The sequence below is a fragment of the Stegastes partitus genome, unplaced genomic scaffold (genome assembly GCF_000690725.1).
Source record: "Stegastes partitus isolate 25-593 unplaced genomic scaffold, Stegastes_partitus-1.0.2 Scaffold15, whole genome shotgun sequence".
NCBI lineage: Eukaryota > Metazoa > Chordata > Actinopteri > Pomacentridae > Stegastes > Stegastes partitus.
This window is the reverse complement of record NW_007577746.1, coordinates 908,856-932,466: the sequence shown is the minus strand read 5'-3', so window position 1 is coordinate 932,466 and position 23,611 is coordinate 908,856. Positions and strand designations below refer to the sequence as shown.

At 43.8% G+C, this 23,611-nt stretch overlaps 1 protein-coding gene across 1 annotated transcript in view; it reads left to right on the top strand.

Moving 5' to 3' along the window:
- Positions 1-23,611, top strand: part of large1 (LARGE xylosyl- and glucuronyltransferase 1) — a 126,834-nt gene that overhangs the window by 47,882 nt on the left and 55,341 nt on the right. The window contains exons 3-6 of the mRNA XM_008290329.1: positions 8,377-8,675; positions 14,110-14,192; positions 21,720-21,843; positions 22,070-22,241. Coding sequence (XP_008288551.1) covers positions 8,377-8,675; positions 14,110-14,192; positions 21,720-21,843; positions 22,070-22,241 — 678 coding nt within the window. The remainder of the gene's footprint in view (positions 1-8,376; positions 8,676-14,109; positions 14,193-21,719; positions 21,844-22,069; positions 22,242-23,611) is intronic.

The following is a 23,611-nucleotide window of genomic DNA, read 5'->3' as shown; positions in this document are numbered from 1 at the left end:
TTTAAAGTCAGTGGGTGGAGCTTATATTCAGGTGCGCAGTCCGGAAATTACAGTACCTTACAAAGGCATAGCACTTTTTAATTAATTTTTTTTCTTCTTACAGTTCATTCATCATTAAAGCAGGCTTCAAACAAGTTAGTCAAATAACTGTGCAAAAAAAAAAAAAACAATTAAAAAGCTATAGAGACTTGCTAAATGCTGTGTTCCTTTCATAAATCAGTAACTGCTGCTCCATTGGTCATTAGACATTATTACTACATCAGACACATTCACCTTGATATAGTGCAGATCTGCCTGTAAAACATTTAAACAAAAAATGTAAGATTTCCCACACATGCAAAGTCAGTAAAAGAAATTCTGATGAATTCCAGACATATTGTGTTTGTATGCAGTCTAGCCAGGAGGAGGAATGTTGTGGTGAGGGGTGATGGTGGGGTTCAGACCCGTTAGCAGCTGTCATACAGAAGGCCATCCATCTCACCATCGAACAACATTCAAGGTCACTGACCTATCAGTTTTCATCATAGTGCTGTCGTGAATCCTCAATGATTCTATCCAGGTTATGCCATCACTGTCAATGTCAAGATTAGGCAGCTGACACAATCCATCTGTTCTGACACCCATATACCTGCTGTGCACCAATAAATCTCTTCAACACCCACATAGGGCTGCTTGGCTCGTACAGTAAGGCCTAGTCTAACGGGGCTTAAGTCCTCTCTGTGTTAAAGCTTAGTTTGGGTATTCATTTCAGTTTGACAGGTCCAGAAACACAAGCAGTCACAACAAACACGCAGGTTATTCAACCACCTTTAAAACAAAGGTGAATGTTAAATTTATGACCCAATCTGCCTGTTGTCAGCGTCCATCGCACTTTGCAAACCCATCACCTGCTATTGTGACCCCACATCCTGCTTTCCCAAGATGTTTGCCCAGGCCAAAGCCAGTGTTTCAGTCCAGTGTTTCTGAACACTGTAGACCACTTCCTAGACCTGCTACAAGAAGACAGAGGTGCAGATCAGCGCAGGTTGGATTCAATGCTGGTTTTACCATTTTTATCATTCTAGATGGACAGTAGCCATCAGTGTGCAAATCCAACCATGTGTCGTCATCTATTTGACAGAATTAGAGTAAAGTCAAAGTGCTGGGGTCACTAATTGGGCACGATTAGACTTTGACCATTGTAGCCGTTTTCTTTAACCTTTATGATTTCTTTGCACTGACACTCAAAGTGACCATTTAGCATTTACCATTCACCCTACGGACAATTTAGAATCACCAATGAACCTCAGCATGTTTCTGGACTGTGGGAGGAAGCCGGAGAACCCGGAGAGAACCCACGCTGCACGGGGAGAACATGGAGACTCCATGCAGAAAGATCCCGGGTGTCCTCACCAGGACATGAACCGGCGACCTTCTAGCTGAGAAGCGATGGTGCTAACCACCGAGACACCTTTGCAGCCCACTCAAGAATTTATGTGACAAAATTTCACTCAAACGGCTCATTGGATTAAATGATGACGATGACTGTTATATCAAAAAACATGAAAGTCAAGTATGGACACACATGGACAATACCTGCAACGTTTAGTGAAGGCATACAGCAGCAAGGTGGGCGCTAGCTGTAAGCCGTTCCCAAAGTAAAACGTGGTCACTGGAACATATATATACATAGAGGGCAGTGTGGCTGTAATGTGTTGTCCTGTTTTTGCTTCTCAGACAAAGAACAAAGATGCTGTTTGGTCACATCACCAAACAGCATCTGAAACTGAGCTCATGCATCTTGATGACAGTCCGGTCCAGTGATTGGTGGATTTATGGACGTGTGAAAGTAGGCAAGAACTGGGCAGTTTGCTGAGGCATCTTCTTTTTTCTCTTCTTGCACAACTGCTTGAGCTGTGTGAACAACTGGTACAGAACAATCCATTTTCTCAAGGAGAGACTGTCTGAAAGTGTGTGTCATTATCCCAGTTTGTATGATACATCATGTCGAGACCGCAAAGACACACACAAGATTAAGAACTCCTGGAAGGAAGTTAGGAAGACGGTGTGATGCAGCCAGAGAAAGGCTATGGAGGCAGGCTTTTACCTCGCCATGTGGTTATTTGCACCTGTTTAAAGTATACTAAACCCCTAGAACCAGAACCTAGAACTAGAACCTAGAACTAGAACTCCATATAGTCCTTTAAGTCCTTCAAGTTCCCTGTTTTGCTTGATGCTGTTCCATTTCTTTTTCAGTCGTTGCAGTCTGGTTTAACCTTTTTTTATAGTAGAAATTACATGATTTACTTATTTATTTATTTTTTTGTGGGAGTTATTTTTTTGTATGCAGCTCTTCGACAAAATGGTGACTGGCTGGTGTACTAGTGAGGAGGTGTTTCAGTCTGTCTGCCAGGTGAACAGATGCCACAGCATGATGGATGCCTTGCTACCACCCAGCAGATATCTGCATAAGAGCAGGAGGCAGAGGATGGAGCTTTACAGCGATGGAAATGAAATCTGATGTACATGAACACAATGAGTGATAAATCACGCAGCAAGTGCTACAAGTCTGTACAAGGCTGGAGGTCAACTGATTGTCTACAGGAGCGTACAGCATGAGCTGTTTCAGTTGTCACTGGAAGGCAAAGCACTCATTCTGTTTGCGTCTCTCAGTGTTTGTTATGCATTGGTCAGAGGCTTCCATTTATTTGGATACACCTGTTTTTTATCGTTAATATATTGATTTAGTTTACTGTTTTATTCCTATGAAGTACTTGGGACGTCGTATCGTGTACGGATGCTATATAGAGCACATGTAACGCTATTAAATGTCCAGTCAGTTAAAGGTGTTGGAACAGTTGTGGATTTTTCTTCAACACAAAAATTTATACTTCCAAGAATCACAAGTGAGCAGCAGGGAGGAATTCACTAATCAATTAAAGTAAATCAGAGAATGTGCATGGATCGGCCATAACATTAAAACCACTGAGGAGTAAAGTGAATAACGTTGATAATGTCTTTACAATGCAATGTTCAGCCTTCTGCTTCAAACGGGTCGGGCTTGTTCCTCCTCTGCTCAGTGCTGTGTTTCTTCCTCTTAGTGAAACGTGTGTAAAGATGTGCAACTGCAGAGAACTGATCATTAAAGGACATAATTGCATTCTCTGTGGTTATTGCCTAATTAGGAAAAAACGTTTTCAACTAAAGAGAGCGCAGAGCTCAGCCGAGGCCCATGCTCTCTCCCACAGTTTTCAAGGAAGCGATGCAGCTCCGTCTCCATCTCACTTGGCCTGGTGGATTTTGTGCAATCTTTCTAAAAGACAGGACTAACAAACCAACCTCGGCCAAGGCTCTGCCTGCTTGGTTCAGGTTTCACATCCCACACAAACAGAATAAGACAAAAAACGTTCAGAAAATACATGTACAAACATTCCATCAGCACAACAAAACCATGTCACAAGGTGTTTCATCCGGCTGTTTTCATGTGCATTTTAAATATATGTGTTTGAAAAAAGACAGTAAGTAGGCAAACATCACATGGTTTTATATAAAGGCTCCAGGCATTAGCATCAGTGTCATTCACAGAAACATGTGGGTCCTCTTAGACATGGAGCACATCTGCACATGGAACACATGCCTCACGGTTAGTAGTTTCCCAAATCAGGTGTTTTTTTTATTTTACAACCTATTAATACCATGATTAGTGTGGAAACAAACAAGCTGCTGGAAGCTCTCTTTGAACTTAAGAGCAGCACATTGTACTCCACTCATGTAGTGTTATTTCTCACCTCACTGGGAAAATGTGATTTATGCCCTTTTGCGTAGGCTTTTGTTTACACGTGGACGAAATGACAAATGAATTGGCTTGGCTGCACAAAGGACCAGGTGCATCTGCTGCCCTGAAAATGCCATACGCAATCTCAGAGCAGCACAGGCAAACGGTCATTGAGTCCAGTTCAGTGGAATTTGTCCCAGCAAATCCACTCTGCAAATTAATTACTGCTTGGACGAAATGGAGCCCAGAAGGCGCTTTGGTTTAGGGCTTCGAGGCTCGGCGTGCTTGAAAGGAGCCATCTATATATTGGCTGACTTTGAATTTTATGGCCACAGAGATCAATATATCTGAAAGAAAACTGACGTGTCACTTCATTAACACGGACGGAGAACAAACTAAGCCAAGACCTCTGAACTTTGAAATGTTACTACAATTAATTCTGAGCTGCATTTACAGCAGAAAGATGAGAACTTTAACCTGCCACGCCTCGCAAAAAATACACTCCTACACAGCTGAACATAACTGTCATTTGAGTTTGGAAATAAAGCTTCTTCTCTCTCTGGAAGGTAAGACTATGACGTAGCAGGAAATGCTTCCATTCCCAGTAATTTAGCAACAGGACCTTCACTCAGGAAAGCTCGGTTTGTTTCACACACGTGACCCATCTGCACGGAATCAGTCGCATTGTGCTTTGGACTGTTATGCTTAAACAAAAGCGGCATGTTGCTACCACATGACGCAAACTACGGGACAGGATTGGCTCTCAGCGACACATTGCTCACAGCGCCTGCACACAAGTGAGTTCATGTTGGAACATTAGTGTTAGACTTTAGTTTTGTTTTCACTGCTAAACTGTTTAGTTGAAACGTCCTTGCTTAGGTTTACAGTAACAACATGCTGAGGGCTGAAATCCTCCTCAACATGTTTGAAGGGTCTCCATCTGTTTGGGTTACCAGGGTGAAGGTCTTCATCATCTAAAATATCACTGACTGACTGACGAGAAGCAACAAGATGATTAGAAACATGTTGGTGATACCTCACAAACAAACATAATCTGGGAGAAAACAACATTTCTCTCTAAATCTGTTTGAGAAACTCGTTCAGTTGTAGAGGAATCTGCTCCAGCCTGTCCAGTAGAGCCTGCATCGGGGAGACAGGAAGTTCTCCCAGTTGGGTGAAAGCAACAGTTTGTTTTATGTGAGATGACAGATGGTGTCACACTCGAAAGCCATCTATTTCCCAACATCGATCAGTGCGAGTAATTCCAGCCTCTATGTCTCTGCTGTAGTTCCCCGACATGCTGTCAGATGTGGAGTCCTCCAAGGCTGTCTCTTTTCCCCGGTGAGCTTCTGAATGGAGAACCTATTGTAGTCTTTAATGATCCTAATCCAAGGCCTCCCCCTCCCCTTTGGGAGCTAAGGTTTCTAAGATGTAGTGGGGAGAGAGACAGCTTCATCTTCTCTCAAAAGACTCGTCTCTCCAGGACTCAGGGCTGCTTGTTCATATTTGAAGTCGTCAGAGATGAGCAGAGGAAAGTGCTGCTGACTTGGATGAGCTCCACAGAGCGCAGGCTGCCGTGCTGTTGGTACCGACAGGACTGATTGAAGGATATCCGAGCGCTCCACGTTCGGAGATATGTCGACACTTTGATGTAACGTCTAATGCAAACCCCCACGTTCTACGTGACGTTCTTTTTAGATTTCTCTTTAGTGAGAAATCCACCGTAAGTCATCTTCACTTCTAAGCAAAGTTTGACTTATTTCAACTTTTATATCTTTTTTTTTTTTAATGTATTTTTTGTTGATATACGTGAATCCTGCTGTAATGGAGATTTTGTTTTTCTTTTCTTCATAATCTTTTATTTTTAGTGATTATTCAGCTACTGACTATGAAGCAGAGAAGCCATGGCTAAGCTCAGCTTCACTTTCTGCTCATATCATAATGAAAAGTCTTTCAGGAGGAAACAAGAATGTTTATGGGAGCCAAGGCTTTGTGATGGGTCCCAGTCTTAAGTCCTAAATATGGAAATCTAGAAATGATGTGATTGATTTTCATACATCACTGTGCATGTGTTTCGATTTTTATGCGTCACACAACAGCCTCAGGGAGATCCCTGATCATTCCAAACCCATGTGCAGCAGGGCAGCGAGCAGAAGCGTCCAGCCGCTCATACAGAGCTGTCTTCAGACAGCGTGGTCGCACAGAGCCCTGACCTCCACGTCACGCTCAGTCTGGCTCACATAACCAGACAGAAGCCACTCAGTCCACCGTTAAGTCCGCTACCATGCTGACCACAGACCTGCCAAGTGCCAGAAACACGGCTGTTTGCAAACGTCCTGAGGAGAGCTGGGCCTGTTTTAAGGCGCTTCTCATATATAGGTTTTTTTTTTTTCCTTTACTGCACTTTGCACAGAGTTACCAGATTAATAAGAGGTATTTAAAAGTGTCTTAACCTTAATATGTGACGCCGAAATGGCATCTGTAGCCTTTTAACTTTGGCTTACCTTATTTTTTCATGAGCTGCCTGATCCAAATAGTAAAGGTCCTGGTTGAAGGAAACGTTAGCTTTAAGGATTCGTATAACATGGAGGACAGTGTGCCTCTTACAACTGATGTGCCATGATCAGCCAAAGAGAAGATGACTCACTCTGTGGGAGTCGTTGGAGCTATAAAAGCACCCAGAGTGGAGGTGCTACCTTTCCAGATGAGCTGTGGTCAGGCACAGACGCACAAACCAACAAGCTTCCCTCTGTCCTGTGGTCCAGTTGTTCTACACAGTGATGCTGTTCAGTGACAGCCAGTGAGCTGCTGCTGGCCAGTTTTCTGTTTTCACCGTTGATGTGTAAGATTTGTTAATGTGGATGGAAATAATGTACTTCGCCAGCTTCTGTTTCTACACGTTGCTCTGTCCAAATCCGTTTTTACATTCATACATACGGTTGTCCTTTGCCTGTGCACGGACACAACGCTCTGCAGGCTGACATGCAGGACATCAGCGCTGCTTCACCACAAGGCTGAGGAGGCCCAAAGGTAGCACGGAAAAGACATGACCGGCAGTGGGCGTGGGTGTTTTCAGCCAATACTGAGCCTTTGAAAGATGCCTGTGATCAACGCTGGTGATTATTCTAACAGCTGGTTCAATCACAGCCTACTGTTACTGTTCCTGTCAGTCACTGTACACCAGGAGCTTTGTTCCTCAGTGTGACTCCTTCCACATTCACACATAGATAATAATAGTAAGAATAATATTCATAATAATAATAATAATCATAATAATAGGTTTATTTATAAAATGCTTTCACATAATCCAAAAACATAAAAGCACAATTTTGATCAAATATGGTACAAAGTTTATGTGATGCAATTTAAAATGAGTTCAAACAAACATGCATGTGTACAACCCAGAGTATCATCAGGAAAGGAGAGTAGAGAGAGGACAGGAAGGACATGAGGATGACAACACGCAGCGACACCTTAAAGGAAGGCCAGCCTATAAACGTGGGTTCTTAGCAGTTTTTTAAAAGACTCCACAGAGTCAGCAGATCTAATTTCAGCAGATTGTTCCAGAGCTCAAAAGCACGGTCACCTCTAGATTTAAAAAGGGAGCGAGGAACAACCAGGAGGCCCTGATGGTTGGATCGGAGAGGTCGGCTGGCACAGTAAGGATTTAATAATCCAGAGATATGTGGGGGCTCGGCCATGAAGGGCCTTCTAGGTAATTAACAGTATTTTAAAGTTTATTCCGAATTTTACTGGGAGCCAGTGAAGGAAGGCCAGACTCGGAGTGAACAGGGAGTTCCAGTAATCCAAGAAAATGAAGGAAGGTACCAGGAGATCCTTCAGCAGTGTGCTGACAGTGCGTTGAGTCCAGAGTAGAGCCCTGCGTTACGACTGTTCTCCCACAGCTTGTGTGTCCACTCCTGCACTGTGGAGTTCAGATGACTTATCGTCTTCTGGTCATTTCACTGTGTCGTGTTGTTAACGAAGTTCACACCTCTTAGTGGTAATGTAGCAACATTTCAGTTCCATTCATAAGAACTTGTTCTGAGGCAGTAAGTGCACATATCAAACATGTCTTCATAGGGTCTTGTTTATGTGTCCAGAAAGCAGTGCATCGTCTTTGAAGAGAACTTAACGGATCAGCTGTCACCTCGCTCCAGAGGTTGCCCTTCTGTACCAGTTGCACATCAACGCTTCTATCACCCTGAAGCCCAGTGCTTCTCTACATGTGCCAGTAACAGCCAGGACCTGCAGTTTTTGTTCCTGCCCAAGGTTGAGTCAGAACTCCTCAGAAACATCACATCAGAATCATGAAAGATTCTGACTGGTGTGAAACTGCATGCTAGGAAATATATGCAAATCATACTTTTTTCAAATGACTTAGTTTTATGAGGTGAACAAACAGTCCATGAGACATCTGATCAACTGAGTTCAGGATTCAGTTTTCATTTGAAAGTGAGAATTAAACAAAGGACACATAATGCAAACACATGAAGTGTGTGATACGGACAGGTTGTGTTTATGTTGCTGCTCACTTCTTCACTGTTAAACGTCATCCGTGCTCGACGTCGAGGTTTTTGTTGTCCTGGTGTTGATCTGTTTCTGCCTCTCTGTCCCCACAGTGAAGCCCCTTCCCCTGTCTCCTCTGGAAGCCCAGTCATCCACGCTGGTGGGCGGAGGCGGCGAGCGGCAGGCCTTGGAGCTGAGGGTGCGTGCGGTGGAGGAGGAGAACAGGGCACTGCGCCGGGAGCTCAGCCGGCCACCCAGGAGCCCGTCTGCACGCCTTCCAAATAGCAGTCACCGTGGCAACCAAAGCCGAACCCATTCAGAGGAAGGCACCGGCGACAATGAGGGCCAGAAAGCTGCAGCAGTGGGAAACAGCTCCGACTGTGTGCAGCAGCCAGTGGTGGATAAGTGTGAGGTAAGACATGCGGAACATAACGACGTTTGTCATAAACCACTTGCTTTGTTATAACTGCCAAATGTTCCACCGGCTACATGTAGGTCAAAGCCTGCTTTTGTTCACTAATGCATTATGACCTTTGACGTTGCTTCCAAGAACCAGAGCTCCATCAGCATATTGTGAAATCACGCTGCCTGTTGGCTTGGATCAGCCTAATCCTCCAGCAGTGATGCTCTGCTGTTGGGGTGCGGTCCTCTGTCAGAGGGCTGGCTAATATGAGAGCTTCCACACAGCCATGCTGTGATTTCCACGATGATACCTCACAGCACCACAGCACATCAGCTTTTAGCTCACTGGGGCTGCTTCTAGATGACTGGAGCAGCCTATACTTAAAGCTCCTCTGCTGTCCTGCTACAGAAACAGAACGTGTTCCTCCTGCTGTGAAATAGGTTCCTGGAAGTAGATGGTGTTTGTCAGCCCTTTTTTTATTTATTTATTTTTGAAGTACTGAAATTATTTAATTGTCAAGGCAAGTCAAATTATTTTGCAATCTGGGCTTTGGTTTTTAAGAATACATAAAAACAATAAAATAAAATAAAACACTCCCACAACAGTGAGCCCAGCAGCCTGACTTCTCCTGGAGGCCTTTTGGAGGCCAATATATTTATTGGAAGTTGAAACTGACGTATTGCTAAATGGTCATTTGTAATGTTTGTATTTATTTTTAAGTAGATTTTGGGGGCTTTTGCCTTTATTTAGAGCAGTAGAGACAGACAGGAAAGGGGGAGAAGAACGGGGAGAGACCTGCAGCAAAGGGTGGTGAGCGGGAGTCGAACCCACGACCGCTGCATGGGGGAACTTCAGCCTGTTCATGGGTCGCCTGCTCAGCGAGGTGAGCTGTGGGGCGCCCGGATGTTCATTTTAAAAAATATATACAATATATACATAAACAGACCTTTTGGATAAGTATCCTTACATTTGGACAGTGAAAAAAAGATGTGTACTGAATGACACTGCTGAACATTAAACGAGCCTGTCCTGTAGCCATGGAGAGTGCTTACGTATTCCAGGTTATGAGGCCTGTTCTTGCTTTTCGATATAAACATTTAAAGAGCCAGGACACTATGTGAGTGCCAGATATTTTTTATTTTAGTGTTTATACAAAACAGAGCTCGTGGACCGTATGGAAATGAATTGGACTGAAAGTGAGAGTACATACCAGTACTTAGAACTCACAGAACCCACGTGCCTGATTCATATGTCAGGTATGGTATAGATATTATATATTGAAGCCCTGTTGTTGGGAGTATGCTTCTGACACGGTAGGAGAAAGATGCAGTCGTATAAATAGGGAAAAAAATGCTTTTCATCAAAAGGAAGCAAGTGTTGCTTTTGAGCAGGAATCACTTCCTGTAAGCGTTTTGCATGACTGACCACCACCGCCTGACACCGGCTGGCTGAAGTGTGGTCCACTCTGAGGACAGCATTCCTTCAGCTGCAAGATGTTTGAGGGGTTTCTTGTATGTGTTACTGGTAATTCCATAAGTCTCCTTTTCTTTTTTCTGAGCTTGTTCTTGGTTGATTTTTAGGGAACTTAGAATCATTGTTCCACTGAAAGGTCCATTTTGATATCAGCTTTCAGACAGATAGCTTTACATTGTCTTCCAGCGCTCTTTGACATGGTGCAGAATTCACAGCTCATAGTTTAAGGGTTACACGTTGCCCAGTCCCACAGACAAGGAAGCACTTTGCACCTCGTGCTGCACAACTAGTATGAGAATGAAAATCAGTTTCCGGTTTGCATCAGACATGTTTACTGTTACTGTGGCCGTTCATCCATCCACAACATTCATCTGTCTGGAAGCTCTTTGCCTACATTTTTATTGGCAAACTATAGTTTTGTTCTCATGTTCTTTTTGGACAGCAGCAGCTTTTGTTCCTGCCACCCCTCCCATGCAGGTCACCCGCAGATCCCCAAATTCAGGGTTCTGGGTCACTCGGTTGTCCAGGTCCTGGACACATTTGAAGTCTGCACCGCTTGTACATTATGTTCTCCCCAGTAGAATGAATTCTCTCAGATTATTTGGAGCTCCTCTTAAACCCCTTAAACCTACAGGCGTCCACAGCCTATTTTCTGAAGGCTTTAGAGCGCTCTCTGATCTTAGCAGATGCCACGCACACACTCAGAGAGAACAGCAGGCCCGAGATAAAAGAGGTTTAAATAAGACAAGTTCCACCTGTCAGTCCCCAAGGAGGTTCTAAACATGGTCACCTAACGTGGAACCTCTGATTCTAGTTTTATGAAGTTAAAGGTGTGAAAATTGTACTTCCTCTTTTCCATCAGTTTGTATTTGAATAGTTACATTAGTAAAATGACAGAGCGTCATGTTTATGTGTGATTTGTCCGTGTGCATTACTTTGACCAGTGGACGCCGTCACACAGAATCAAACGGCTGCTCGCTCAGATATAACCAAAGATCAGCTGTTTCCTCATTCACTTCACTCATTGCTGAACTCGTTTTTTACCTCATCTGTTGGTAGATTTTGTATCTGAATATCATATTTTAGTAAAAAATAGAGATTAGATTCACCTTATGCATTAGTATCCTGACACTTCATTATATCTGATGCATTTTTATGTCTTCGTAACGCTCGGACAGAGTACAGCGAGAGACGGGCACACAGACACACCTCATGCCGTCTCCCTGGCAGGTGTGTGGTTTGTGTATCGCACTCTGAGAAAGGATATGCCCTCAGATGGTTTCTTATCACCACCTTCTACTTTCCTCCCACACCAGCTGCCACTCACACGGCATCCTCAGCTACAGCCAGGCACTGCTGAAAAGTGAGCTGACTGCAGGGAAAGCAGAGCTCCTTCAGGGTCGGAAGGGGAGAAATGTGGAGAGGGCTGTAGCACCCTTCCAGCAAAGCTTGAACATGACCTCTGCTCATTTGGAGGGTTAGCTCAGCTACTCCGGGCCTGCAGGAAAGCCAGTGTGGCCGCTTTGAGAGGGGAAAGAGAACGCACATGGAGTTTTGACATGTCAAGTTAGCATCAGGGAGAGACATTTGGAGCTATAATTGGAGCCATAACCCAGAACTGTGAGGGGAAAAAATCCAGCATAATGTTAGAATAGAATAGAATAGAATAGAATAGAATAGAATTCTATTCTATTCTATTCTATTCTATTCTATTCTATTCTATTCTATTCTATTCTATTCTATTCTAGTCATATTTTCAACCAGCAGCTACCTGTTCTGGCTGAAGAGGCCCGATTTCAGCCTCGTGATCAACTCTGATGCAACCGTTCTGATTGCAGTCTGGAGTCCTGCTCCCACCGTCAGTCAAGTGGACTGGGATACATACAACATACAGCACATGAACTTCACTTCTGAGTGCAACGTGACTCGACACAGCTCCACACTGGACTGTGCTCTACCACAGATGATGTACGAGGAGTCATCAGAAAGTTCAGAGACGATGACAGTAAGCGTCTAAACTGTCCCTGAAGTCAAACTGGACACTCCTTGTGAAATGATACACTGCTCCCAGTGCTCCTGCAGCATTTCTAGCACTCCTTGGAAGTCACGTTTTGCAAAAATGTGAGAGACCGTCTGCAGTCGGTGCTGAGTCTCCTAAACTGTGTCAGAACAGTGATCGTTCAACTGGAATGTCATTTTGTGGAAGAGGAAGAAGTCACAGGGGAGTGACGATTGTGTAGTTGTGTCCAAAAATCAAGCTCACAGTACATACAGGCACCCCCATGCCCCCCATGACCCCCATGCCATGGCCCAGTTCAGGTCATTTGAGTTGTAACTCAGGCCTCGTCCACACGTATCAGGGTCTCTCACCAAACCAGGATCTGTTTCTACGATGTGGCCTGTCATCCACGAGGAAACACAGATTCACGGCATTAAAAACGATTCTTTCAAAAACCTCAGACCAAAGTGTAGATCTGTGAATCCTCCGTTTATGCGTCTGCATGTGGACGTCAATAACCGGGTTTAGGTTTAAAACGTCACTGCCTGTGACAGAATCTGTTCTTTACACCACATCTGTGACCTGTGTTTACATTTGGAAACAGCGTGGACGCCCTCAGAACTGTGTTGGCGTTGTCTCTGGTCCAGGTCCAGATACCGCTCCACGTACAGGAACACAGGCGAAGGACGCCGTTCAGGACGGTTATTTTGCCATTCCACGTCTGAGGCATGTTCTCCGTCAGAGACACCGACGCCGGTTTTGGGTCAGACCTGGACGCACTGCCAGCTGGTGGGAGAACTTTGAGACGGAGGAACAGCGTGACAACTTCTGTGTGTCCCGGTCGTCGCTCCTGTTGTTGGAGTTCTTACATCCTCACATAGAACATGAATGTGCTGAACAACGCACTGATGTGGTTAGGGGTGGAGGAATGCTTTTTCTAGAAAGCAGGTGCTGTGTACATTAGTTTTTTTGTCGACGGGGGGAGGAGGATATTCGGTTTTACAAAAACCCTGCTACGTGTGGACAAGGCCTCAGACACCTCAGGACATGCGTTCACCCCTGGGGGGCGACTGTCAGTGCACAACCACGTGGTTGTTGAAGAGAGAAACAACTAAGCTCCTGCTGCACTCCCAACTGACACGCCTTGTCCAGTTTTGAAGCTGTGAACCCTTCCACTTTGAAACTGGAGTCAGACCCCTCGCTTCAGGTTGCAGCCGAGAAGTTTTTGAAGTACCCTCATACATATAATGAGAGGCTTTGGACGTATCTTAAGTGTGAGACGTTCTAAACCAGTAGATACATGAAATGACTAAAAAACAAAGAAACCTGTTGTTTGAACATCCCTTTGTGAGTCCATACATCTCTACACATTCTAGTGCCTGCATGACTTCGTATGATGCCATGAAGGGTTAACAGCATCATTTCCAGTGCAGGCAGTTTCCCGTCAGTGGCTGCAGTTAGGCTACAAAGAATAACAAGGACTTCCCTTTAAACCGACCTGATACATACAGCAATGAACATTTCCTCAGGGAGCTTCTTTCTTTTGTTTGCTTCTCATTTGTGTTCATCAACAACAAGGCAGGCAGCATTTGGACTGTTGAGTAAAATATTTTGACATCATATTGGTTACGCTTTAGAGGGTTTCATGCCTGGGTTCAACAACACTGCAAATGTGTGGCTGCAAGGAAACAGACCATAAGCAGAGGACTTGATATCACTGTGGCTCATCTAAATGCTTGTCTTGATCCTCTGATGTGAGTTAATGAATGCTGGATGTGCTGTAAACACTGTTGAACTAAAAAACATCATTTTGTGCTTTTTAGCTAAATTGTTTTTGTTTCTTATTTCCACTCAGCCATTTCACTACAGTTAATGTTTGTCTACATTGTCCAAGTGTTTGGAATAAATCTCTCCTTTATAGTCAGGTCATTTCAAGTGTTTGCTTCTTCCCTTCTGTCATCCTCTCCACAGACCATCCACGTGGCCATCGTATGTGCAGGTTACAACGCAAGCCGAGACGTGGTGACGCTGGTGAAATCGGTCCTCTTCCACAGGTACAGCAACACTCTGTCCTACTGTGTGTCCGTCTCAAACTGGCCCTGCTCCCTCTCAGAGTGGTAGACAAACTCAGAAAACAGAAGAAACTGAATTTCTCTGCAACTGTTTTGTACCATCATGAGCAAGTGTTGATTAACAGCCAACAGGAAGCAGAAATGTTGATGCTGAATGTATTTGCAAAAATGTTTAACAGCAACTTGCAACATTTCTTTTCCTTTAGGGATGAATGAACTTATTTGTTAGTAGGTGCTGGAGATTTCATAGGTGTTAAGGTTCAGAAAATGAGGAGGCCCAAACACAAGACAGAAAAAAGGCCAGAGACAGGCAAACAAAAATCAGAAAACAGGCTGAGGCAGACTTCAGAGGTGGGTTAGCGAGGTATGTTGAGCCTGAAGAGTGCCATGAAGGTGTCTCTCTTTAACTATGGGATGCTGTGGAGCTGACCTGGTCAGGAGCAGGTTCTGTTCAGAGTTTCAGATTTAAATCCGCTGAAGGAGCGTCTCTCTTTAAGGAGATGGTTTCTTTATGATTCCTTATGAGCGATCCAGATCCAGGGAATGTGTTTTATCTGCAAACATGCTGAGTTGTGTGTTACTAACATCACTGAATGTATTACGTTACCATGGGAACCCAACGTGTACAGTCGTGACTCGATAATCTGACCCTTAACAATCCTAAACCTGCTGTCCAACGGGTTTTTAGGAAAAAACCAACAGAACCCATAAAAACAGCCTTAACATAGCGACAGCCTTGGATTGTGACTTCCGACATGACATTTAATGTCACCAATCAGGATGACGGCGTATTATCTGACTGAACAATCCCACAGATTGGCTACGTTCACACTGCAGGACTTGATGCTCAATGAGGATTTCTTTGTGACTTCCTTCACGTTTCCAGTTCAATGCGACTTGTATGTGATCTGCTGTGTGAACTTTATACGAGCCAAAAGTGTCCCGCATGCGCAGAAGAGGACACGACGACGTCACACGCAGCGAGCGTGCTCAGTGTTTATGGAAGTAAACATGGATGGTAACGGTGGAGCGTATCTGCCACTCCCCCGCCGCCACCGATGGAGGAAACAGAAGTGTGAGCGCTAACTAAACTAGCATCAGCAGCCAAGTACTGCCTGTGTGTTCTGGACACTTCCACCCCGTCAGAGCGCTGCCCCGGGGTGGAAGTGGCGCCTCGGCATGGAAAACGCCATGACGGTTAGACAGTGCAAAACGCCATTTGCACTGTCTAACGGTATATGTAACGCAATCGGAACATGCTGGAGTCATTCTAACATTTTTGATGATCAGACACATTGTCTTGTGATGGTGATGGGAGGATTGCATGTTGTATGGCAGCATGTAAGAACATGGCCCAAGTGTTACCAGGGTTCAGTCGGCATTTTGGTCAGAGGGTACAGCGCCCTGTAACATTATTCAGACAAACCTCTGCTAGTTGTTATTACAACTGTAAACAATGAATATTACCAACTAATGAGCCTTCCAGCATCAAGCCCTCCTTGTATCTGGACCTCCGTCTTGACAATCAGACATAATAGAAGGTTTTACATTTAGTGTCGGATTATCGAGTCACGACTGTGTTTAGTTGGTGATGCAGAAACTGAATGTTTTTATGTTTTGTCCTGGTTTGCTGTCACGTCCGTTTACTGTGCTGATGCTGCAGCTGATAGACAACAGATTTAAAAAAATGTATTATTCTACTGGTATTTATTACAGAGAATATTTAATCAATAACATTAAATTTGCTTTGATTAGGCCAAAAACTCAAGTGATCTCCTGCATTATGGGACAGAGTTGAACCTAAATGCACCTCAATACAAGATCATGGTTAAATGTATGAAGTTTAAAGTTTTAATGTGCAGCTGTCAGTTGGAAATAAGCGACTGCATCAATCACTAAAATAAACATATGAACACGTTTAACAGTTTCTACCAGCATTCCTGTCTTGCATCATTTGCAGTAGCGGTGCTTTTTACTGTTTAAAATTATTTGTATTCCTCATTGTTCGCTATTAAAACAAGCTGCTGATGAAAGTAGGCGGGATGGCACTGTTTCATTCTGAGCAGAAGAAGAGTCACATGACGCATTAAACGCCTCCTTTTATGTGCACAAAGTCTGAAGCAGAAAGTCTGAGTTGACAAAGAAAGCTGATGAACACCTTCGTGATACCTGTTATCTCTGAATGGGACTTACCTCGGCTGTGGCAGACCTGCTGCGTGGTTCAGCCTTCAGGACTCCTCCTTCTCGTGGATGATAGTTTGTTTTGACTGACTCGATGTTTAGGTTTGTTGTTGTGCTGCACAATGAGTTTTACTTCAAGCTGATGCTCCTCTGATGGCCCGGCGTAATGTGCCAGAATCTCATGTCTAAAGTACAAAACATTTCATTATAATTATGGTGGAAAATAAAAGAGATGAGAGAAGGAGAATGAAAAGAGAATCAACAACGCTGCCGTTTCACTAAGTGTCACTGTTTCATCAATGACACAATGTTCCAGTGTATGCTGAACATGGACAGATGTTTGAGGGTTCGTCTACGTGACAGACGGACTTCATTCTCTTGGGTTTTTGCAGCAACCTCAGGTTAACAACAACATGTGAGTAGAGGGGCTCAGCAGTCAGAGCCTGGTCATCGTCATACAGCAGATCTCCTGTTAGAAGAGTGAGCCTGCACTCGCTGTGTTTGACTCAGAAGCATTTTACTGTTAAACTGTGCAAACATCACTCTGTGTCAGTCTTAAATAAACATAAATAATGAATGGTGTACATTTAGCATCAGTAATGGAGGAGCTGTTAGCGATCAGTCAATGTGAAATCAGCATCTCAGCTGTGAACAGCACTTCCTTTTAATTAGCTTCAGACCTGCAATTGTAATTTGATTTTATGCTATTTATGAATAAATGTAATTTTCTCTTTACCTCTTGCTGCGGTACACACCTTCACAATGTGCTACTGATTACTTTTTTTTGGGCCAGAAACAGCGAAGCTCCTCTGTGTTTTTTTGATTGCAACTAAATTAAATGAAGATTTTTGTCAGGTAAAAATATTCTCGCTGATAGCGCTATGTAGGGGGCCACAACAACGTCAGTGTTATTTATAAACATGCTAATTTTAATTATCACAAAGTGTGAGAGTGGTTTCAAATAGGAAATAAATCCAAGTGGGAATAACATACTGTAGAATCACAACACGCTGATGCTGTCTGCATCAGAAACGACATCCTCGTGTCTCAGAATGCACACGTACACTAACCAGTCAGCTGAGCTTCTCTCTTGGGTGACATCATTTATTATCAGATTTCCAGTTAGGATGCCTGAAAATCTTTCATGCAACACTTTGTAAAATCTGCCCAAAACATCTTTGTCAGATCTGAAAGACAAGTCAAAGAAAGATCACAAATCTGAGACGATAAGTGATGGAGCATGACTTTCCACTTCTACTGACAGGAGTCACAAAAATATCAATTAATACACAGATATTTCACCAAACTGATTCAAATTTGGTGGAACTTTAATTTGGAAAAAAAAAAAAACAATCTACAATGGGATCTAAGATACCAACATTCTACAACCACATACTAGGTGGCTGCAGGTTTGGGCTCAGTGTCCTGTACGTGTAGCAGTAGGTGGTAGAAATAAAGCTCAGACTGCTCAGGCATCAGAGCATTAATGTGAGCCTAAATGGATGAAAAGCTTTTGAAAATTTACAAGAGAGTCAGATGAAAGATGAGACCTCATTTTCACCGTCCAGCTCAGATTAGCATCATGAAGCGAGCAGAATGTAAGGCCGACTGAAGCGTGGCGCCGGATGGATCTCGTTGGACGTGTCACCAGCAGCATCGCTAACATGCTAATTCCTGCGAGCGCTGTTTAATCAGAGGGATGTTTAAATGTTGACTCACTGTTGCCGCTGAGTGACAAATACACGAGCAGGCAGATGCCTGAGAGGTCAGCCTGCTGGACTGTCATCCGATAGCGTAGGCCGTCCTGCTGAATGACAAACAGGCGGAACAGGACATGGGACACTGGTCATCAAACACAGCCTGACCCTGCAAGAAGCTGACCTGCAGCTTTTATCAAATGGCTCCTCTTGCTCTATTCCTTCCCTTTTGTAGATTTCTAATGAAATATTGAATATGCTATAAATTCCCTGTGAAACAAGATTCAAAAGATTTCATTCTTTATGGTTACTTTTCTGTCATTTAATTTGGAGCAGCGGTAAGTTGTTTAGCCTGTGCTGTAAATCAAACGCGTGCCGCCGTTTCATCTCTGGCCGTGGTGATGGAGAGCCCTGCACAACGACTCTCACTGTGTGACTGATGCTGTCCCACCTGAGAGATGGCCCCGTTCTGCTGCACTCAGTCAGACAGCAGGGCTTCCCATCATTCTCATCTGTCCAATAGCAGCTGTTTATGTCCTGTCGGGACAATCTGAGGCTGTCCTCAGCAGAAAAATGGCCACGTCAGTCATCATCAAAAACTTTAAATGACCTCTGTGAGCGTGTTGCTGACGGCTGACCTGCTGTGGTCGTATGAATGATAACAGCTGTTTTATTTTACAGTAGCGTGATGTTGTTGCAGTGCTCTTAAAACCTTTCAGGAAGGAGGTCATAGAAGGGTCAAAGATCACGTCCCGTCTGTGGTTTCTATTATTATGACCACCGTCTTCACCGCCCTTGGCTCACCGTTGACTCGCTGTGGTGGCACCAGGGTGATGACTGTCTGCCATGTTGTTTAGGTCTCAGTTAAAATGAGCCAAAAACACATAACAGGTTTCATTACCTCGGACTGGACTTAATTAAAAGACTTAGATGTAAAACAACTATAACTAGCTTAAAGGTAAAATGAAAACAGACACAAAGCTATGAAAGAGCAGTTTAAGGCGTTTAAAATAGCTGTGGCTTCATCTTCACTGAAATACTGAAAACACTTCTAGTGATAATAATGAGAATAAACTTTATTCGTATAGCACCTTTTAAGAACAGAATTCACAAAGTGCTTTTACATGATAAAGAAATACGACACATGCTGAGACGAGGCAACACAGGAACACAACAACGTGCATGAAAACTACAGGCAAACACTCAGAATAAAAACAATGGAAAAGGACAGGCTGGAAGGTGTGTTCTAATAAAACTAGTACAACTGGTTAAAACGTCGACATCACAGAGGGGAGTTAAGATAAAAGCTGAAGATAGAAGTAGATTAAGAAAGAGAAAAGAGAGACGGACAGCGGGCGGTACCGATATAAACGGGAAAAGAAAAATCTAAAAGAGAAACAAAAGAGAACATCCCTCTAAAGTGAGTCTATGAAAGTGGGTTTTAAGAAGTGATTTAAATGAAGATAGAAGACTTGTTGGGAATTTTCTTTCTTTCAGATGTCTGCAAATAGAACCAAAATGTCAACAGAGTCATAAAAACATACCATCCTGTTGAGTTTCATTACTGCATTTTTGGGAAACAGAAAAATTACGCAGAAAGCTTGATAAGTCAGAAGAGAAGTAGTTCAGTTTAATTCAGTTTATTTTTTTCAGATTCACAACATGTCATCACACACAGAGGTGAAGACCTCACACATGTTCCACAGAGAAACCCAACAAATCCTACGTTTCAGGCTTCCTTTAAAGAGCACTTGGTGACAGTGGAGGAAACTAAACCCTCGCCTTTACTGGGAAGGACAAAACAAAAGAAGGTTTTCACTTCAGGGAGGTTTCTCTCATCTTTTAACACAATGTTAGCAAAAGCACCTGATTGGTGTTCATGGCTGGCCTCAGCTTGTTGTTAATGAAAGGTCAAACACTAAAAACCGCCGTACAGCACAGCGTGTTGGGTTCCAGATCAGCCTCACTGAAACCATGTCGGTGTCAGAGGGAAGTTCTGCTTTACACACGGTGCTGTTCAGGCTGATGATGCTGAGCTCGTTACAGAACACTCTGGGTCTGTGTCTACACCAGGAGCTGCATTCAGTCAGTCATAGTGGGCCCACAGCTCAAGCTTTAGTTGTTCCTGATGGTAGACGTTTCTGTCTGACAGTCACCTCAGAAACACGCCTGCATGAAGGAGATGTTCTATGTTCCTAAGCAGAGGACAACAAAGAACATCTGCTTAAAGAGAATAATAATGATAATGTGAGGAGGACAAGAGCCAGTAACCTGACTTTAGGTGCTGGAACCTCATTAAGACACTCAACACTACATAGAAGAGCAAACGTTGACTCCGCTCTCAGCAGACAGGAGCACAGTGGATCTCAGTATGTGTCTGCTCTGAGGGTTTTCAGTGAAACAAGAGCTGCGTTGTTCAGATGGAATCATCAGTTTGTCATGGGCACAGGTCAGATCGTCAGGATGTACTTGACATATTTGCTTATTTATCGGCATAATCCCGAGCATCCCTCAAAGACTTGTTGCTGTTTGTCCAGAGGATGTGAAACCCGTTCTGTTTGTTCTGCTGTGGCTGACAGCATTTCTGAATTTCTGAGCTCCGATACATTTTGACAGCTCCCAACCTCCAGCGCTTATTGAGCAAGTGCAGCTGACACATTCATTCCTGAAGTCATTCAGCACAAGACACCCTGGGATGCTCACATCCTCAGCTCAGTGTCCCTTTCTCTTGACCTGATTCAAAGTCCTGAATACCTATTTTAAACTCCCCCACCCTCTCAGTACGAGTTGACGTAGGATACAGACTGTACGGTCTTCTCCGGAAGAAGCTTTGGTCGTCCTATCGTATGAATCACCTCCTCCGCTGTGCTGTGACTGCCTCATTCAGCCTCAGGGCAGAACACACACACTTATCCCCAAACATATATCATTTATGTCGACTGCACAATGTCTAACCATGGTCCAATTACTCACTTGTTCTGGAGCTTTCAGTCACGTCACAGTCTTAATGAGCAGATGGAACTGTAGCGGTAGGGTTTGATCTGAAAGTCTCACACCATGTGGGAATGCTGACTGTGACTGTGGTACGCAAGTCAAAGAGTGGTTCTAGTAGTACAGCAGAGATACTTCAGCCTGGAGCTGATGCCAAATCAGAATTTACTTTGAGGGAATGTGTCCATCATCGTAGCCTACTGCTACAGATTACACAGGCATTTCAGGTCTGGCAGCTACTTTTTTTTAGTTTTTTATTTTTATGTCTTTACTGAACAGTGTGACTGTTTAGATAATTTAACAGTGATGGTACGAATCAGCTATATACAACTATATGATAAAAACTTACAGGACGTCAGCAACAACCCAGACTTTTTTTTCCTGCGGTCCAGGGCAGGCTGACATTGTTTCTCAGAATGTTTTTTTGTTTTTTTTTGTCCCAGTTAATCCAGACATTGTTCAGCTCTTCTCCACACTTTTCTCCAACTTTAATGCTATCAGGGACGGATGGTTCCTTCGAGCACAGTTGGGCTTTAGAGCTACCAGTGAACGTATGTTGCGGTTTATGTGAAACGAAGCAGGATGCTACTGTGAAAGCTCTTACTCAAGCCTGGGGATGTGTGTGTTTTCCTGTCTGCAGGCGGAACCCTCTTCATTTCCATTTCATCACAGACTCCATTGCTCAGCAGATCCTGTCCTCTCTGTTCCACACCTGGATGGTTCCTGCTGTCAGGGTGGACTTCTACGACGCAGATGAACTAAAAGTGAGAAACACAGACTCGTCTTCACCTCACTGACTCCCAGCTTCGATTAGAAACCTCTTCACTTACGAGCCTGTAGCGCTCAACGATCTGACAGCTTCCTGCTTTATTTTTCTCACAAGTTATGAGCTCTGTAAACTTTGAAAGCTGTTGTGTAAACTACAGAATTATAACATTCAGTCAATTTAACAGCAAATGAACCCGAGCATTGTGTACTGTGGTGTTTCAGTCTGAAGTGTCATGGATCCCCAACAAACACTACTCTGGGATTTACGGGCTGATGAAGCTGGTGCTCACCAAGACGCTGCCGTCAGACCTGCAGAGAGTCATCGTACTGGACACAGACATCACCTTTGCCACCGACATCGCAGAACTCTGGGCCGTGTTTCATAAGTTCAAAGGTACTGCACACTTTTATCCTTTTCATACTCTGTGTGTGTGTGTGTGTGTGTATTTAATAAGGATCTGACCAATATTCTATGATGTTTGACTGTCATGTGAGAATGTGCAGTCTGCACAGGGGAGGCCATGACTGTTGGGCCACTTTTGTTTTGCATCAGTACCTAACCATGTAGATTTAAAGTCAAATGACTGTGAGGTACAATTACTGACTTTCAACTGGCGTTTACATTCACACTAGATCTTGATTCTAATATAAATGTTATCAAAGCAGTTTTTGTGTGTTTCATACAGACAATAAACAGTGTAGTATATGTACACCCCACAGTATGCACAGTCAGAATGATATCATAGCAGCATGTCCATGGTCTCATTAGTTGTTAATTATTGTTCATAGTTGTTATAATAACTAGTGTATTGTTAGAACACTATGCATGGCTGGATTTCAGCCTAACTGACCGGTGTGATTGTGCACGTTCTGGACACTTCCACCCCGGGGCAGCGCTCTGACAGGGTGGAAGTGTCCAGAACACACAGGCAGTACTTGGCTGCTGATGCTAGTTTAGTTAGCGCTCACACTTCTGTTTCCTCCATCGGTGGCGGCGGGGGAGTGGCAGATACGCTCCACCGTTACCATCCATGTTTACTTCCATAAACACTGAGCACGCTCGCTGCGTGTGACGTCGTCGTGTCCTCTTCTGCGCATGCGGGACACTTTTGGCTCGTATGAAGTTCACACAGCAGATCACATACAAGTCGCATTGAACTGGAAACGTGAAGGAAGTCACAAAGAAATCCTCATTGAGCATCAAGTCCTGCAGTGTGAACGTAGCCAATCTGTGGGATTGTTCAGTCAGATAATACGCCGTCATCCTGATTGGTGACATTAAATGTCATGTCGGAGTCACAATCCAAGGCTGTCGCTATGTTAAGGCTGTTTTTATGGGTTCGGATAGCAGGTTTAGGATTGTTAAGGGTCGGATTATCGAGTCACGACTGTATTTATTTTATCCATTCATTTTGGCAAAAAAGAAACACATTTCCTTAAGTGTCACCAGCACTTGTTTCCAAAACCACTCTTGTAATGAGGAGCGGTTTCCTCCTGATGGAGTCTAAACCTTCACCAGCCCTCCTGTGTCAGCTACACCTGCCTGCAGTCAGATGGAGGCTTTGTTTGCCTTTCTATTCAATAGACAAGCACTTTTTGTTTGTTTTTGTTGAGCATTTGTCTGACTTCCAGACTTCCTCTGAGCTGCATTTCTTAATCATATTTCACTTTGATATATTTTTTAGCATTCCTCTGCTTCAAAGGCATTAGTTTGTTCCATTGTTTGGTTCTCAGCTTGTTGTTGTCAGAGCTTATGGTTGTTGA